General features: G+C 49.8%; 1 protein-coding gene across 1 annotated transcript in view; it reads right to left on the bottom strand.

The window, feature by feature from the left end:
• Window positions 1-16801, bottom strand: part of PISD (phosphatidylserine decarboxylase) — a 17563-nt gene extending 762 nt beyond the window's left edge. The window contains exons 1-6 of the mRNA XM_015827557.1: window positions 16752-16801; window positions 14765-14930; window positions 3526-3762; window positions 3123-3261; window positions 1805-1951; window positions 536-696 (exon numbers count right to left, since the gene is read on the bottom strand). Coding sequence (XP_015683043.1) covers window positions 536-696; window positions 1805-1951; window positions 3123-3261; window positions 3526-3762; window positions 14765-14930; window positions 16752-16801 — 900 coding nt within the window. The remainder of the gene's footprint in view (window positions 1-535; window positions 697-1804; window positions 1952-3122; window positions 3262-3525; window positions 3763-14764; window positions 14931-16751) is intronic.
• Window positions 16802-17641: the final 840 nt, after the last annotated feature.

Here is a 17641-nt window from a genome sequence, read left to right as displayed (position 1 = left end):
TGGAAACACAGCTGGTAATATTTGGTTTTAATTCGGCTTTTATCGGGGTTTATTTTTTGTATTTCTGTATTTTTGTATTTTGCATTTTTTGTATTGTGTGTATATTATTTGTTTTTAATATGCTGTGAACCGCCCTGAGTCCTATGGGAGAAGGGCGGTATACAAATTAAATTATCTATCTATCTATCTATCTATCTTCGTCTACTGCCTGAACTCGCTCTGTCCATTAAAGATGGGTGAGGCTGATGGGGGAACCCAAGGGGGGGGGCTGCCTGATCCTTAGAAGGGGCCTCTGATACGCCTGTGGAAACTGTGCCAGCCTTAGCCCAAGTTGGGTGTATTCATAGTGACAGGAACAGCTTTCGGGGTTCACCTAAGCTGCCCCCTTGCCAACTCATATCACCTGGTGGCCCTCCAGCTACTCTGGAGCCTGGTCTCCTTGTGCCTCTGGGCCGGGGCCAGGACGCAGAGATGCTGGGGCTCCCCCACCTGATGGCTGCTCAAACAACCCAGCCTCCCTTTGAGGTTTCCTCACCTGGTCGCAGTAAACGCGGATGGATCCCACGTTCTGAGCTCCCACTGCTGTCAGGGAAAAGAAGCCGTGTTTCCAGTAGCCCGACAGGACGACCCGCTCGTTATGGCAGAAGAGTTCTTTGATCCAACGTGCTACGCCGGGGTTCACGGACATCAGGGCACCTGGGTAGAGAGCAAGCCTCTGCTGTTGTTTTGGCTTATCCAGCTGCTGCTTCCAGGAGCTGGAAACAGAACTGAGGTGGTGGGAGGGGAGATGCCAGAAGACCATCTCGGGCCCCCTTTGAGGCTGTCTAATGTCTCCAGCAATGTTGGAAAGTAGTTCGGCAGAAGTTTGAAGACAATGTCTACCAGGAAAGGAGTATCCCAACACCCGTTGAACCTATTGCTCTGGTGGGGAGGGGTTAAAGTGTAGTATTGCAGGCTAGCTCTGCCCACAGACTGGAGTTTGTTCCTGACTGGCTAGAGGTTGATTCGAGCCTTTCATCCTTCCAAGGTCGGTAAAATGAGGACCCCGATTGTTGGGGGCAAGAGGCTGACTCTGTACACTTGCACAGAGAGGGCTGTAAAGCACTGTGGGGTGGTACGTACTGTAAGTGTAAGTGCTAGTGAAGAGAGGGAGAGGCGGCTTGCCAGAGCAGGCTGAAGGAGAAAAACCAGAGGTGGAGACTTGATTCCTTCCCCCAGGAAGGGATCTGCCCCAAGGTTACATACAGCTCTGGATCTCTGCTCTGTCTGAGCTGCTGGGGGGATAAGAAAGGTAAGAGCTTTCCAAAGTGGCTGCTCTTCTGGATCTCTGAGGGGGCCAGAGGTGATGGGAAAGTGCTTAATGTCTTCCCCTCCCTTTTGGTCTCCTGATCCTACTCACCTGCTGCTGTAAGTGGGGCTTCACAAGACTCCCCCCAAGGGTGTTGGCCTCAATCAAGCAGGGAAGGGTGTGCAATGGGCCACCGAGCCTGGGGAGCCCAGAGTGGGATGGAGCCCACCAAGTGGCTCATTAGATTTATTGTTGTCACCGGGGTGGGGTGGGGAGTGTTGCTTTTATTCTTTTATATCGGGTTTTTATTGTTTGTAAGCTGCCCAGAGTCACTGAGAGTGAGTGGGCAGCCATACAAACAAATAAACACAGAAGCAGTTTGCAGGCCACTGTGATGAAGGGATGCTCCTGAGCGGTCCTCGGAGAAGGACGAACGTTTCACTTGCTCTGTGAGCAAATGTCAGTGTGCGAAGAGCCGCTGCCTCTGGGTGTCCCACCTGTGGAAAGGAGACCTACCTGGGAAGTGACGCCGATGAGAGACCTTCCAGTCGGTGGGCGAGTGGAAGCAGTGGTAGTCTCCGGGGGCCAGGTAAATCACACAATGGAAGAGCTCGTTGGTGTCTTTTGTGACCAGCTGTTTTTGGAAGGAGTCGCAACAGGAAGCTGGAAAAGAGCAGCAGAGGAAAAGGTTTTCTGAGGAAAGAACCGCAAAGCTGCCTTGTTATTGACGCAGCAACTCAAAGCATTCACTCCTTCACCTACTCCAAGCAAAGCTAAAGGCATCATCTGCACAGAGAGCCCAACACAGAGCGGTAAGACCAGGAGGCAACTGGGAGGGGAGGGCACCTACAACGGGCATAGGTTTAAAAACAGGGTAAGTCTAAATGTCCCTTGAGACTTGGTGGTGGGAATTAGCGTTTTCTTGGCAACATTTTAGTTCCACAAAGCATCTACTGCTACATGTGGTCTTATTGGGGACATGGAGAAACTGAGAAGCAAAGCTGGGACGCCGATCTTGAGCTTTCTCACTCCAGATCCATGACTGATGAAAATCCAGAAGCGAACCCAAGACAAACAGAGCGGGGGCACACCGGCATGCACCTTCCCCCGGCGAATTTCACTGCATATCTTGATATTAAATATATAGCCATCCGACTGAGTTACGGAATACCACTTATTCCTTGTGTGTGAGGGTTAGGACTTGAACAGCCCCTGGGGCACCAAACACTGCAAACGTGGCTTCTGAAAACACTACCCTGGAAACCATTACATCTTCTGACAAGAGATCTCTGGAGATCTTGCTCATCCTTGGCCAGAGAGCAGACCGTGAGGGCAGGGCAGGGCAGGGCAGTGATTGAAGGTCTGCCCGAGACCTTCTCTCCGTCCAGCCTACCTCGTGGCATAGATGTGGACGGAGGTTGCCTCCTTGGAGGACAGGCAGGGGATACGAGCAACCAAGAGAAACCAAATAAAAGCCGGGCCTCCTTTTCGGAACGGCTTCTCTCCCTCTCCTGGGTGCCCTGCAGTCCTGAGCTACAGGGCCGCCTTCTCAGAAGACCTCCTCCCACAGCGTCTCTTGAACCCGCCTCTTCCGCTGAGCCGAAGGGGGGGGGAGGCAGTGCAGATGTGAAGTGCACCTGGTTCCTTAACTCTGGGCCGCAATTCCTCCTGATGTTTCTAGGGAGTGAGTGGAGACTGGCTGCCTCCTCTGGGTGCAATTCATCCTTCTAAAGAGGCTTCAAAGACTGTCCAGGAAGGGAGAGGAATGCTACCCTCTGCCCCGCCAGCCAAGTGCCTGGAAAGAAGGATCCTGGAGCTCAAAGGGAAGACTTACTTGGATTATTTTGGCAGTTGTCGTGATTGGCATGGGGACCCAGGAAGGACTCAAGAGAGTAAGTGATGCCTTTTACTTGCTCCACTTCACAGTTCTTCACTTGCCCAAAACTGAGGATCTTCCCATCCGAAGGGCTGACCTGTGGAGGAGAAAGAGCAAAAAGAAGCTGGATGCTATTTTCTCTTCCACTTCTATTAATTAAACAATATCAATGGTTGCCCAAACTTACAGTATTTTGCACCACTTTCATTAAATGCAATAATAATATGGGTATAATTAACCTACCCAAACAAGCAGCATTAAAACAATTCTAACTGAAATTTAAAAGGGTTTTCTACAACCTCCCTATCCAAAAATGGAAAAGGAGGAAGCAGAGCAGCTGCCCTTTGCCTGGGAAACTGACCACGCTGTGCCGGTCGCAGACGGGCCGTGCCTGGGGTTTCAGCTTCCGTCGGAAAAATTCACTCAGGTTGCGGTAGTGATGGAGGTCCTCCACGGCCGCCTCCTTCATGTTCACCCCAAAGGTCCAGATGTACAGGCTGAGGACGGGCTTCCGAAGCCAGGTGGGCAGCTCCACGTTGTTCAGCCGGCCCCACGCACGGGAGAGCAGGCGGGTTGGCACCGACTTGTACAAGGAGACCTAGAGAGAGGGGGAGGGGGGGAGTCAGGCGGACCGTGGTTTGGCCACCAGGGTTGTCTGCAATTTGAGGGAAGAAAAAGAAGAATCCTCCTGGCAAAGTTTCACATCAGGAGCAGGGACTTGGGAAGGCTTGTGCAGATCCTCTTTTGATTTAACGGGAACTAAGTCCAGGCAGTCTCCAAGAATTCGACACGACTGAGTAGAAGACAAAAAAATCAGAGCAGGGAACCCACTTTTAAGACACTTCCACATCGAGCACCGAGAAGGGATAGGATGGGCGATCCACTTGCACAGGGGTGCCTCCTTTCACTTCACAAGCAGACATTTCCCCAGTTAGGCCAAGACCATTTGCAGCCTCTGTTCAATCTGTTAAGGCAGCAACCCCCAACCTTTTGGGTGCCAGGGACCAGTTCCCTGAGAGGGTTTTTCCCACGGACCCGGGGGGGGGGCTGGCTTTGCGTGCTGCCTGAATCTGGCAGCATGGCCCAGTTTGTTTGCACGGCCCGGTTTCTGGCATGTGGTGGACCGGTGCCAGTCCACGAACCAGGGGGTTGGGGACCCGTGTTAAGGTACTGCAAAGAACCTTCCAGGGTTTCCTTGAGGGATTCAGGGGCCATTTGCATCTCAGAATGGGGTGACCTCCTTGCAGAGTGTTAATTGGATGCTTAATTGATTTTGATGGCAGAAGCCAAAAGCCGCCTTCCATCAGCTACTCCTTCCCACCACCTTCCACAAAATCCACTCCAGTGTTTCACTGTTTATGCCGGAGCATCCTCTCTCCTCTCCCTTCACATAGCTATTTATTACTATATGAGGAAGCAGTCAAGAGTCGAAACGAGCCCATTTTAACCGGCACAAAGCAATGGAAACTCTTTATCACAGAGGGGTAAGAATTACAGCATCTTGTGGCAGGTCTGCTTCAATTAGCAGCTTTTTGTAATGCTGAATATGCAAACTAGGACTATTACTTACATTTCTGCCTCTGGGTTTAGAACCAGAGGCTGCAGAAGCTGAGCAATTATCAGGAGTAAGAAATCAGCCCCTCTTTCGTGGCCAAGGCGATGATTCCCCCCCCCCAAAGGCTGGCCTGCTTAGCTCCACGGTCACAAAAGGCCCACCCAGCTCAGCCTCCCTCCGCTGGTCCTGGATCAAGTGGCAACAGTGGGAGAGAAGAGGCCAGGAAGGCTGGAGCCTCCTCCTTCCTGAAGGCCCAAATAGCTTTGCATCTCTGGCAAGGAAGGAACGCCTGGGCATCCCACTCCCAGAATAAAATGCCATGACCCCGGCCTTCAACCTGATTTGGCCAGACCCACACGCGTAGAGTTCAAACTAGCTACTTTATTGTTCGCTGCCAATAATACAGGAATCTCCCCAGACCCGCAGCTTTTCCCTTGGAACCACTAAATAAAGCTCAGAGGCAGTCTCTCTCTCTCTCTCTCTCTCTCTCTCTCTCTCTCTCTGTGTGTGTGTGTGTGTGTGTGTGTATCACACTTTGCCTTCTTGTATTTACACAATGAGTCCAGGCTAATTCCCGGATTGAGCCCTCCTGCTGACTGGGATGGCTGCTCTCCAATAGATTTACAGCCCACATGCCTTATGAAATTATGCTGCAAACACTTCATAGCTTGGGGCTGGGCTTTGGTAGAAAATAAAAAGGGTCAGCAGCCATAGTACAAAATAACTAAGCTAAAGGAAAGAGGGGAGAAAGCATCTGAAAGTGCACATTCTGCCCCAATCAGGTAGAGTCAAGGTGTAACGCTTGCCTGCTGCAAGTTCACCTGATGGGCCATCACCAAAGGGAAGGCCAGGCTCATGAAGGCCTTTGACTCCATCTGCCCAAACATCTCACGGTGTCCAATGGCTTTGGCCATCCTCCTCAGCAGTTACTGAGAAAAACTAATAGCAACGATAAGCTTGACTATTATTTCTTGATACTGACGTATCGTGATCCTGTTGTAGTGCTTGCTGTTGGTTTTATGGCTAGGCTTGACCCAAACTCTTTATAGTTGCCTCAAGTGCCGAGTCTCCCCTTCAACTAATGGCTTAATCCACCTTCAGTTTATCACTACAAGTATAAAGGATCACAGGGATCGGCAGATGGCCCAAATGATCATTAACTCTGATTCAACCATCTTGGATCTGTAGAAAGGGATCATCAAAGGGGAATATATACACTGGGACAGATGTGGTGCCAGAATTACAGGTTGCTTATATGTGTCTCCAAAACTGATAAAGCATCTTTAAAAGTGATATCCAAACTAGCAGTGATTGCTTCTCTTAGACTGTGAAATTAGTGTGTAGTAAGTTGTCCAGGGCAAACCTGCCTGGTCAAGAAAGGCCCCGTCCTATTATCTGATCTGGATGGGAGATAGCAATTTTACTGTTTTCTGCAGTGTGTCATCAATACCGCTCTGTACTTCAGTTGAGTCCAGTATCTGATGACTCATATGGGACCCTGACACCTTAAATTCTAATTAAAACCTGCCTTTATGCAGAGATCTTTGGCATTCCTTATCCTTGGGGATAATTTTAGGTCCTTATAGAAGATTTTAGAAATTGTAGCTTCTGGGGCCAGTATTTAGATTCGTTGGGTTTTGAGAGAACCAATGTGGAGCTAAAACAAGAGATATTGATTACAACTTTCCAAGAAGCTGGAATATTTTCCTCTTACTATTACAAAGATGGTTTGTTTACAAGTTCCTTCACTTTTGCCAATTGTCATAAATATCCTGTTGTTCTCCACAAAAGAACTTTCTTCCCAGTAAGACTCAATGCTTCACCCTCCATGCTTTTTGAAGGTAGATCTAACATTCCTTCACCTTCCTCTATATCCTTGTCTGGAGAGGGTGACTGGGTCAATTTCTCATGCTCGGTGCAGGCTGCTGTTGCACCGGTAGGGTGCCTTTCACCCTCATTTCTGTTCTTAACCACAGCAGAGCTCCAGCCAGTCCTCTACACCCGGGGTCCCCAACCTTGGCCACTTTATGACTTGTGGACTTCAATTCATGGCTGGCTGAGGAATTCTGGGAGTTGAAGTCCACAAGTCATAAAGTGGCCATGGTTGGGGACCCCTGGTGTAGAGGACTGGCTGAGGAATTCTGGGAGCTGAAATCCACAAGTCTCGAGGTTGCCGAGGCTGGAGGCCCCTGCTCTACACCGATGGCACAGCAGCTGCCTCACCTCCCAAGCAGAGCCTTCACGCCCTCATTCTGCACTCAGGAAAAACTGGTCATCGGTTACCGAAGAGGAAGGTATTGGTGGTGCTGTTAAGAACCTTGCAAGTCGTTGGCATCTCCAAGCAGCAAATTAAGGCTTCTAAACATTTGGCAGCTGTTCTTCAATCTTCTACTGTTCAAAAGAACAAGTAACAGCTGTTGCTGCCTGAGGCCCCAAGATCCTGAAGGCCGTCTTACATTTGCCCAAGACACATATATGAAGTCTATGTTCACGATGCTGATTTTGTTAAAGGAGGTGATCAGCCACCTATATGATTCACAGATTTTTAAAGATAAAGACCCAAACCTCTAGAACTGGTACAGGCCAGATCTCTGCTTCAGGTCCCTCAGGGTTTCAATTCATTATTGCACATGGACCTCTAATCTGGATCTCTAGGGGCCAAGCGCTCTAGCACTTAAAATCCAGCTAAAACTGGTTTATGCTGGCGGCCCCATCACGGGAGGCTTCTAAGAAGGAATGGACAGTTATTTGTCCCAAATGGTATAGGGTCTCCTGCCTGAGCAGGGGCTTGGACTAGATGACCTCCAAGGTCCCTTCCAACTCTGTTATTCTGTAAGGGCTCTTTTGCCTGCTCTATCCTTTAGGGGAAGCTCTCTGCTGTCTGGAAGAAATTCCTTTGTAGGGGAGTGCAGATATATTACTTCAAGCAGGAACCACATACTTCTTTCGGTTATTTTGAAGTCAGTGTCAACAATTTTTAGAACTCATTTACTATTCTGATCTCATGGGAATATAGATTGAAATGAAGAATCTTGCTATTTAGGGAGCATTAGCTCTCCTAATTCCAGAGGTTCTACTAGTCCAAAATAAGCTAATCCATCTGGAGACATTCAACTTATGCAAATGAGAGCTATGTTTTGTAGGATCAGCAGATTGGTGAAAATGTGAGTAGCAAAACAAGCAAAATGTGAGTAGCAAATGTGTTGCAAAACAAGCGTGTGGCTTAGCTGGCACAGACAGCTGCTGATTCTGGTGATCTCATCTTAATAATGGAGGATCCCAGTAGAGCAGGGGTCCCCAACCCCCGGTCCGTGGACCGGTACCGGACCCATGGCATGCCAGCAACCGGTCTGCACAAACAAGCAAAGCCCCATCTGTGGGATGCAGGAAGCACACAAAACCACGCCGCCGCCCCCCAGTCTGTGGAAAAACCTCTCTCCACGGAACTGGTCCCTGGTGCCCAAAAGGTTGGGGGCCTCTGCAGTAGCGCACTCTGGGACCTCCCAAGATCAAGGGCTCCAAGGCCCGGAGAATCACCAGAGAATTAAGATTTAAAGTGGGTTGGTTACAATCATACCACAGGTGGGAAAAACGTGTAATATGTTTAGAGTGACCCACAGGCAACAAAGCCACAAACCAGGATAGGAATTAGAATCTTGTGGACTCTCGGTCCAGGATGAGATTGCACGGGACTTTGAGAGATCCAAAATGCCACTGAAACCACACGCGTCACAGGGAAGATCTGAGCTCAACCCGGCTGCTGGGGCGGGGGCTGCACCCCTGGCTCCAGCCAATTACCTAGTGATGTCTGTTTCCGTGGAGAGCGTTTCCGTCGGCCGCGTGTAATTGCTTTGCTCTCCGTTCATGGAAGGGAGCTACACCAACCTCTCAACGAGAGAGGGTTTAGGTCTCTGCCAGCGGACAAAACAGGCAATGATGCCTTTACCAGGGCCTTGCCCATTTCTTGCAGCCTGGCACACAGATTCAATAATGCCCCTTTATCCAATTGCCTTGAAGGCCAAATGAGGACATTCTCCTTTTTCTGGCGATTCATCTCCCGAACTCACTCGGAGGGTGCTAAGACCCATCCCGCAGCTGCTCTTGTGATGGGATTTTCCTTCTCGCTGTTAAGCTCCCTTAAGCTCAGTTCGAGCCCCGTTCCTAGTCTGAGAACTGGGGTCTCCGTTCTCCCCACCTTTGCTGAGCTCCTGATTATGTGCAATGTGGAGCTGAGGCTGTCCTGGGAGAGCAGATGAAGAGCTGCCTTGGCCACAACTGAAAGCAGGGGAGAGGTGGGGTGTCCAGCAGCCTTCCTGTCCCCAGGCGGGGTGACCTACACAGCAGGAGCCCCACAGAATGACCGGCTCTCTCTCAGGACTCCTGGGGAAGAAACGGCCAACTGCAGAGGGCCTCCCGGAGAGCAGAGCCGATGAGCCTGGCCTAATGAAGAGCCAGCCAGGGGACCGGCTCTCTGCAATTCCTCCTCAGACAAGGAGAAGGCTTGAGATTGCTCACGAGTGCTCCACAGAGATGCTTAACATGCTATCTTTGAAATAAATAAAAATTATTTCCACCCCCCAAAAGGACTAAGACTCTAGAAAATTGAGATAAGATTTTGGAATGAATTATAAAAATTCTTCCCATGAGAAAATTTGTTTTGATTTTTTTTTTAAATGATAGAATGAACTTTGAAAGTTGGATACTAGAGGGGACTAGAAGGAACTAAACTTTACCATTAAAGGAGAGAAACACAAATCTGACTAACTAGTACAGAATAGAGCATATATTGTAATATTTGACATACTCTGGATTTTTGAAAAATGGATCCAGAAATTAGTTTTAAGAGCGTCTGCCTCTATAGAAACTGTGTTTAAAAAATGTTATAGAAGAGGAACAAGTTTTGCTCATGAAAACTAAGACCCATTTGAAAATGAATTTAAAAATGACAAGCTAAAAGAATGGTTTGGACTTACAAAGGAAACCGGCTGATGTCTTAATAACTAAAAGAGATACACAAGTAAAAAAAAGAGAGAATGACCTGGATAATGTTCTATTATAATAATACTATATTAATGAGGAGCCCTGGTGGCGCAGTGGATAGAATGCAGCATTGCAGGTGAACTCTGCTGACTGCCAGCAGTTCGATCCTGAGCAGCTCAAGGCTGACTCGTCCTTCCGTCCTTCCGAGGTCTGATCTGCTGCCAGACTGACTGGTCTGTAATTCCCCGAGACATTTAAACAACCCAGAGTCTAGGATTCCTCAAAAGTAACAGCCAGAACTTTAAACTCATTCTAAGTCAATGGATTTCTATGCAGCTCTACGAATCTACAGCTCTGTCTGGCTCCAGATTCAGTCCCGCCTTTTCCTTCTGCTTTCGCTATTAACCAGAGGAACCCATCCTTCCTCTGTGGCTGGGGAAGGAGGGGTCAAAAGGGGATTCAGATAGTTGCCCCTCCTCCCATTTTCTTTTGCTAACCTTTAGCCCTTTCGACATACTGTTTCTTTCCCCTTCTTTTTATCTGGAGCATATTTGGAAACGCTTTGGGTTGGCTTTAGCATCCTTTGTAAATTTCAGCCATTCGAAACCTTTATGGCAGTCCTGAGTCATCTCTCTTTCTTTTTTTTTCTTTTTCTTTTTCTGGACTGATCCATTTTGACGCTCAAATTTTCACCACGCCTTTTATGCAATCACACTGGCTGTCAATTGCTCTCTTCAACTTTTCTCAGCCAAATTACAGGCATGAGAATGTCAGAGGTTGAGGATGGTGTACTAGCAAACCAGGTTCCATCAAGAGGAACCATGATGGTTAATGTCACAAGAGACTGAACATTGTAGGTAGCTTAGCTTAAGTTTCATAAAGAGATCTTGGAGTCTCTGGAAAATAACAATTTGGCCATCTCTATAACCACAGGCACTGCCTCCGCTTCACCTGGTATGCAGAAGAGGAGCTGCCACAAGTCAGAGGAGGGGGATGAAGGAGGAAGCATCCAGGTAGTTGGGGGGGAGGAGGAGGAGGAGACACAATTCTGACTGTCCTCTTGGTTTTCTTTGGGCCAGCGATGCACCTGATGCAGATGTTCATTCAACAACGCATCTGCAGAATGGCCAAGAAAATAGTATTTCTGACCTCAAATAAAGGTTAGTCCTTTAAACGGTAGTATATGTACCTGTAAAAGTTGTAAACAAAATAAAAATATAAAATAAAAATAAAGGATAAATGTGCCCCAAATTCCCTCAGACCTCTTGTTGAATCATCTTTTACCTCTGGCCTTCTGCCACTCCAGAGTTTTAAAGAAAGAGACATTAGGGGGGGGGATCCAGCTGCATGACCCATCTGGTAGAACAGTGTTTCTCAACCTTGGCGACTTTAAGATGTGTGGACAAAACCAGCTTTGCTGGCTGGGGAATTCTGGGAATTGAAGTCCACCCATCTTAAAGTCACCAAGGTTGGGAAACACTGCAGGAGAGGATTTGAGGTGCTTGCGTTTTAAGTACGTTCAGGGCCAGGTCAATCGTTGAGGTCAGGCTCCAAGATTGGAAGTGCTGAAAGAGACCACAGTGTTTCTCCTTCAGCCTGATGAGAATTATCAGAAGCTGAGTGAATCTGACATTTCTAACAGCTCCAACTCTGGCTTCCAGTTCTTACTATTCCTCCATGCAACCAGGCGTGCTGTACACCAGGTGTGACAAACAATGTTCTTCCAGACATGGCTGAGCTGCAATTCACCACGCAGGCTACAATGGGGGGCTTTTCTTGCAGCCCAAGGAGATAAAAAAAAAAAACTCTCCTGTTTTCCAAGTGTCAGTTTTCCTGGGAATGAAGCTTTTCTAAATAAGAAACTAACACGATTGGTTGTTTGCTATCATTGCATCCAACAGCATTCTTGCTTGTGCAGTTCTTCAAGGAATTGTTGGTGCAGCAGTGCCAGGGTCAGAACAATGCCTCTGTGCTCAGAGGGGGGAGATGCCCAGTTTCATTTGCCCAAGGGAGGTGCCAGGAGCTGCCACATGACCCGAATTCCAGTCTATTGCCATCACAACGGCTGCCCTGAGAACAATACAGCCAGTCAGCTTCTATTATTTCCTATTGAGCATCCTGATTTTAGAGAATCCCAGGGCCCCTCATTATGAGCTCCCTGACACAAAACAGAAAAGATTTTTTCTTGCGTTTGAAAACATGATCCCTTTTAAAAATCATTTATAAAAAAACACCGAGGAAAAAAATAAAAGTAGCAAGAGCAGTAGAGGCATACCAACCTCCATTATTTATCGGGCTCAGTCCGCTGGGTGATTCCAGCTTATTTTAAGCGCTTACCTAGATGACCTTTTTCTCTGCCAGGTTCCTGGTGCAATGGATGGAAGTGGCAGCTAAGCTCTCACCTGATAAACCAACATTTGTTCAATGGCTGCATGCAAACTGCTCCATTCTCTGAAGTCCCTGTGGAGTCAGGGTCTGCTTTAAAGGTCCTTAAATTCAAATATGCCAAATGAACTGTGGCACATGGGCTGGGAGAACAGGCACCTCAAGGAAATCTCAAAAAGCATCATTCTCTACTCAGTGTGGACCCAACTACCCCCCCTCCGGGGATGGCTTTTGTGGGAAAGGGGCCCAAGAATGTCAAATATAATAAAAATGTACCCTCAAACAGCAGCAAAAAAACAGGGACCAAATCTCAGAGTCTAAAGTGTGTGGAACTGCAAGAGAGCAAGAAAACCTCTCAGCCTCTTAATCTCTCAGTACATCATCTCCAGCCAGGCAAGCCGGCTCTCCAGAAGGGAAGGCCGAAGGATCACAACTCCTCGGCAGGTTGTTGATAACAGTCAATGGGCAAAGCTCTAACCTGGGCAGCAACACAGATAGCAAACTCCAAGTCCCTGGAGGCCTCCACCTTGGGCTCAAGCCAGAAGTTCAAAAGATGGAACGTATATTGCACGGATCCCTAACTGGAACACTCTGATAACACTCTTCACAGATCTCTGCATGCAGACGTAACCTACTATTGAGCAAGGTACCCCCTATACCAGTGATGGCGAACCTTTTAGAGACTGAGTGCCCAAACTGCAACCCAAAACCCACTTATTTATCGCCGGGTGCCAGGTGGGCGTGGCCCACTGGGTGGGTGGGCGTGGCTGTGGTGGTCATGGCAGATTGGGTGGGTGTGGCCAAGGTAGATATGATCACCTTGATGTTGCTCGTGGGGAGGGATGCCTGTGGGGGCCAGGCAGGGTTGGGGGAGATCCAGGGGGTCTCTGGCAGGTGGGACGGTGGGCAGGAGGCTCGTCCTGCGGAGTGAGGCGAGGCAAGGTGGCAGTGCCATTGTCAGAGGGCAAGGTGAGACGGGCTGGGGTGGCTGCTGCCTGACACCATCGGCCCCTGCACACAGAGGCCAGCGAGCGCATGGGTGCTGGGATGCATCTGGCCATGTGGGACCTCAGCGAGTTAGCAGGCGGCTGGTTGAAGAGGGACGGTTGCCATCTCCGGGGCATGGCACGCGTGCCCACAGAGAGGGCTCTGTGTGCCGCCTCTGGCACGTGTGCCATAGGTTCGCCATCACTGACCTATACTATACCTGTGCATTTGGTTTTTCTTGCCTAAATGTAGAACCTTACTTTTTTCACCATTGAATATCATTTTGTTGGATAGCACCCAATGTTCAAGTCTGTCAAGATCCTCCTGTATCTTAAGCCTGTCTTCTGGAGTGTTGACTATTCCAGCCAGCTTAGTGTCATCTGCAAATTTGATGAGTTCCCCATCTATCCCCTCATCCAAATCGTTGATGAAGATGTTGAAGAGCACTGGGCCTAGAACAGAGCCCTGGGGCACCCTACTACACACTTCCCTCCATGTAGATGCGGTTCCATTGAGGACCACACACTGAGTACGGCCGGTCAGCCAGCTACGAATCCATCTGGTGGTGATGCTGTCTAACTCGCATTTTTCTATCTTATCGAGTATTAGGTTGTGATCTACTTTATCAAATGCCTTACTGAAGTCCAAGTAAATTATATCCACAGCATTCCTCTGGTCCACTAACTCTTGTAATCGACATATGTACAAGTGTGCCATGAATTACACCAACTCCAAAACAAGAAGAGACAAACACAGAAAGTGCAATATTTTCCTCAACCTCTTCCCCCCCCCCCCCCCAATGCATTCTAAAATGGGTAAGACTACTCAAATGTCGGTGTGAAATTATAAGAAGCTTAAAAGTTTAGAATGTATAAACTGGTACAGTATGTGGTATTAGAGTTTGCTAACTGATATATTGTGCATTATTTCTTGGGAGTACTTCGGATTCTTTTTGTTAAAAGTTTTGTCCTAATTTCTATTTCACAGATGAAACAGCAGCACCCTAAGACAGATAGAAAACAAACAAGGAAAGAGCAACAGCTTTGGGAAGTCCGAAACAAAAGCAACAGGCAGCCATCACACCTGCTTTTCGTGTAAATTGTTTACTTAATACCAATATCTCTACATAATTAAAAGGAACAAACTGAACAGCTGTGACCACAACCTCCTGCAGAAAAAGCCCTTGACCCTACAGAGATGCCTTCAGAAGGATAGTCCCCCACAAGGACGGGGAGCTGCATCCTCTCAAATAATGCCCAGGTGTCCAGGGCCACACAAAGAAAGCCCCAAGGGTGCTGGGAAAGGAAGGGGGGGCCTCTGGACCCCTTTGCAGGCATGTCCTGCAGCTCCCAAAGCCGAGGCGTTTTACCTCTCCGTGGTGCAATTCTAAGCAGCCTAAAGACAGGCGGCCACCGTCTCTAGCTGCCCAGGACAAGGACAGAGGCTGGCATGACTTTCTCTCCCACCGTGCCAGCAGTTTCCAGGCAGAGGCACCCCTGGAGGTCCCTTTTGCAAAGGACATAATGGAGTCAGGCAAGGTGCAAGAGGAGAGGAAAAGACAGACAGCCTCCTCAGGCATCCTCGCCCTTCAGCGGCCATCCCTGTTTCAGCTCCTCTGGCCTACCAAAAGCCCCCCCCTCCCCCCCACAACAACAGGGCAGCACAAGCACAAGACAGACTCACAAGCACTTACCCGGCTCACAGGCCTCCATCTCACTCTGGTCAAAGGTTTAAGAGCACCGAAAGGCAGGAGATAATAGAGAATAGTCAGAGGCCAAGAACGGAGTTTCAGAGCAGGCCTAGACATACAGCTCAGCTGGCCCAACCTCCGCCTCAGGGCCAGCTGGGGAAATTGCAACCTGTGGAATTACAGACACACAAGATGGTCAGCCAACCTGGTGTCCGGGAGGGGGCTGGTGGGGGGGGCTCTCTTTTGCCTCCTGAGCCTTTCCCCCCCAAACAGGGCCACTCCCACCAGTTGGCCTAACTAACCCCAGCAAAGCAGAGCAGCCCAGTTCGGTCCTGGCCTCAAGGAAGCTCCCCCAGACTCCAGGAGGAGGAAGCAGTGCCGGGTGGGAAAGATAATAGGAGCCCCTCCAAATATATCCCACGAGGACAGTTTTGCCACTGTCTGCAGCAAAAACAAAGCTGCAAAAGCGGCAAATCCTTCTTCCTGGGGAATTTCACCTACTCTGCTACAGGATGAAGTCAAAGCCTCTTTCCCTGTTGTTTTTTAAGAACTTACATTCCTGCTGGCCTTTGCAGGGATAATCGGGGAATGTTCTGTAGAACAAGAGTATGGATACCAGTCTGAGAGTTTGTCTCTTTTTCCCTGAAGAGCTGGAAACCTCACTAGGATATCCTGCAAGTTGCTAGCACTGCAAAGAATCAGGTTGCAGCAAGATCTGCATTAAGACCAGGTGGGTCCCCTAAAACCCACAAGACAACCAGCAAGACTCAGGGACCCCCTTCCTCTCAGCAGGCAACAAGTTCCAACAGAAAAAAAAGAACGGAGGTATTCAGTCATCCTGTAGGGACTACTAACAGCACTGCTTTAAATCAGGGAAGTAGTTTAAAAGCCTGATTCACCCAGGGCTTCTGAAACATCTCATCTCCGGATCAAACTCTTCATAACAAAAAGGGACAAAGGCTGGATTAAGCTTAAATCGGCCCGAACAAAGAGCACCACTGGCAAATTCCACCCAGTTGTTCGTTTTTATTTTATTTGGAAAGACAGCGTCCGCTCTTCTTCTAGCATATATTAGTTACAAATGAGAAGCAAAGCTGGATTTGTATTTCAAGCCTCAACGGCCGGCCCAAGTGCCCACCTAGGGCAGACTTGCAAAGAGCCCCTGTCTGTCACTGAGAGAAAAATAACTCCTTCAGGAGAAAGAACTTCTGGAAAGTGCATCAGGGATCTGTCCCAAGAATCAAGCCTGGAGAAGAGCCAATTAGTTTGGATCCCTGAGGACTGAAGCAGGATCCTCACCCACAGCCCACAGCCCCAGAGGGGGCCACTGTGTTTCAGCCAAAAAAGTGAAGGAGGCTGAAAGGGACCTCCTGCCTCCTGCTCATTCCTTCCTCCACCCCCCACCCCCCAAGCTAGCCAGGCAGGAGACAATGGCAAGAGCTGAGAGGCATCACGCTCGCTTTCTGGCTCCATCTTTCCCCCTTTCACTGCAGACAATCACAGCCAATCCCTGCCGAGTGGCGGCTTGAGAGCTGCCTGAAAAAAAGGACCCGGGCTCTCCAGGCAGGGCCTCGTTTCCCAGAGATCCCCCTCCGTCCCCAGGTGAGGCTCAGCCCCTCTTGTTCCACCCCCCCAAAGGGCCTGAGAGACCTGCGACGCCCCTCCTTCCTGTGCCAATCAAGGGAATCCAGAGGTTGGTCACCGCAATTAGGCCAAACAAAGGCTTGGTGGGCACCGGCCAGTCTTCCCTCCCTTCCTCCCCCCTCCCCGCAAAGCCGGGAGACGCCAGACAGTACCTGAAACGGACTTTCCTATTTGGGATGCTCCCAGCTGGACCTGGGCTTTCCAGCTGTGGATGCTGCTCCCCGGCACAGCTGCCGCCGCCACCACCGCCACCGTTTCCTGAGCGCAGCCTCCGGACATGAATTTTAACTTTGTGGAGGTTGCAGCAATAGGGAGGAGGGTTAGGTAAAGCTTTGCAGCATCTCACCATTTCCCTGAGTGCAGCTCTGGTCCCTGCAGGGCGCTTGACTGACACATCCTGGGCTGTCAGGCTGAGACTCAGTTCCTCTCTCTCTCTCTCTCTCTCTCTGTCTCTTGCTTCTTTCCCCCCCTGGCTCCGGCAGCGGGAAAGGAGGAGGAGGCAAGGAGGAGGCGCAGTCACGGCTCCCAAGTTCTCCTGCAGGTATGTCCTCCTCCGACTGGCCCTGCCTCTTGTTCTTAGGATGGTCTCAACTAGTGCAAACAAACAGGTACCGGGTCACATCCTTCTGCAGAGACAAAGCAAACGCTCCTCTCCCCCACACACGTGCGCCGGCCCCACTTCAGCCGGGGGCTGCCATGGGAGCTGGGCTGCTCCTCGGAAGAGTCTGGGGTGAGAGTGAAGCCCCACGGTCAGCAGCTCGAGACCAAAGCCCACGGTCAGCAGCTCGTCTGGCCAGCCGCAGGCATCTCTCTCTCTCCCCAAAGCCGGGCTGGAGGCGAGTGAGGCTAGCCAGGAGGAGGGGAGACGGTTCTCGCCTCAACTCTGCACTGCAGTAATGACAGCCTGGCTGGTTCTGGGCAGGCGTGCGAGACCCGGTAACGCATGCAGCACTCCCAGGGCCAAAGAATCCCTCCTTGTCCAGCCGGGGCCGGCTGGAGGCCAGGGAGGGAGAGGGCATTCTCACGCCAGGCACTGTGAGGCCCACCTGGCCCAGGCCCAGAGAATCAACCTCTCTGCAAACCTTTTCCAGCAACAGAATGAATGGGAATCAGCAGCACATTGATAACCAAGCAGGGCAGGCAATAGCACAGACGGTTCACAGGGAGGACCATCGTCTCCCCAAGACTGCCGAAGTCGTGGCAGATATCTGAGCTGGTGCCAAACAAGGGGCCAAA

Source organism: Protobothrops mucrosquamatus, unplaced genomic scaffold (genome assembly GCF_001527695.2).
Source record: "Protobothrops mucrosquamatus isolate PMUCROS unplaced genomic scaffold, P.Mucros_1.0 scaffold3789, whole genome shotgun sequence".
Classification (NCBI taxonomy): domain Eukaryota; kingdom Metazoa; phylum Chordata; class Lepidosauria; order Squamata; family Viperidae; genus Protobothrops; species Protobothrops mucrosquamatus.
The sequence above is the reverse complement of the archived record's forward strand: the minus strand, read 5'-3'. Positions and strand labels throughout refer to the sequence as shown.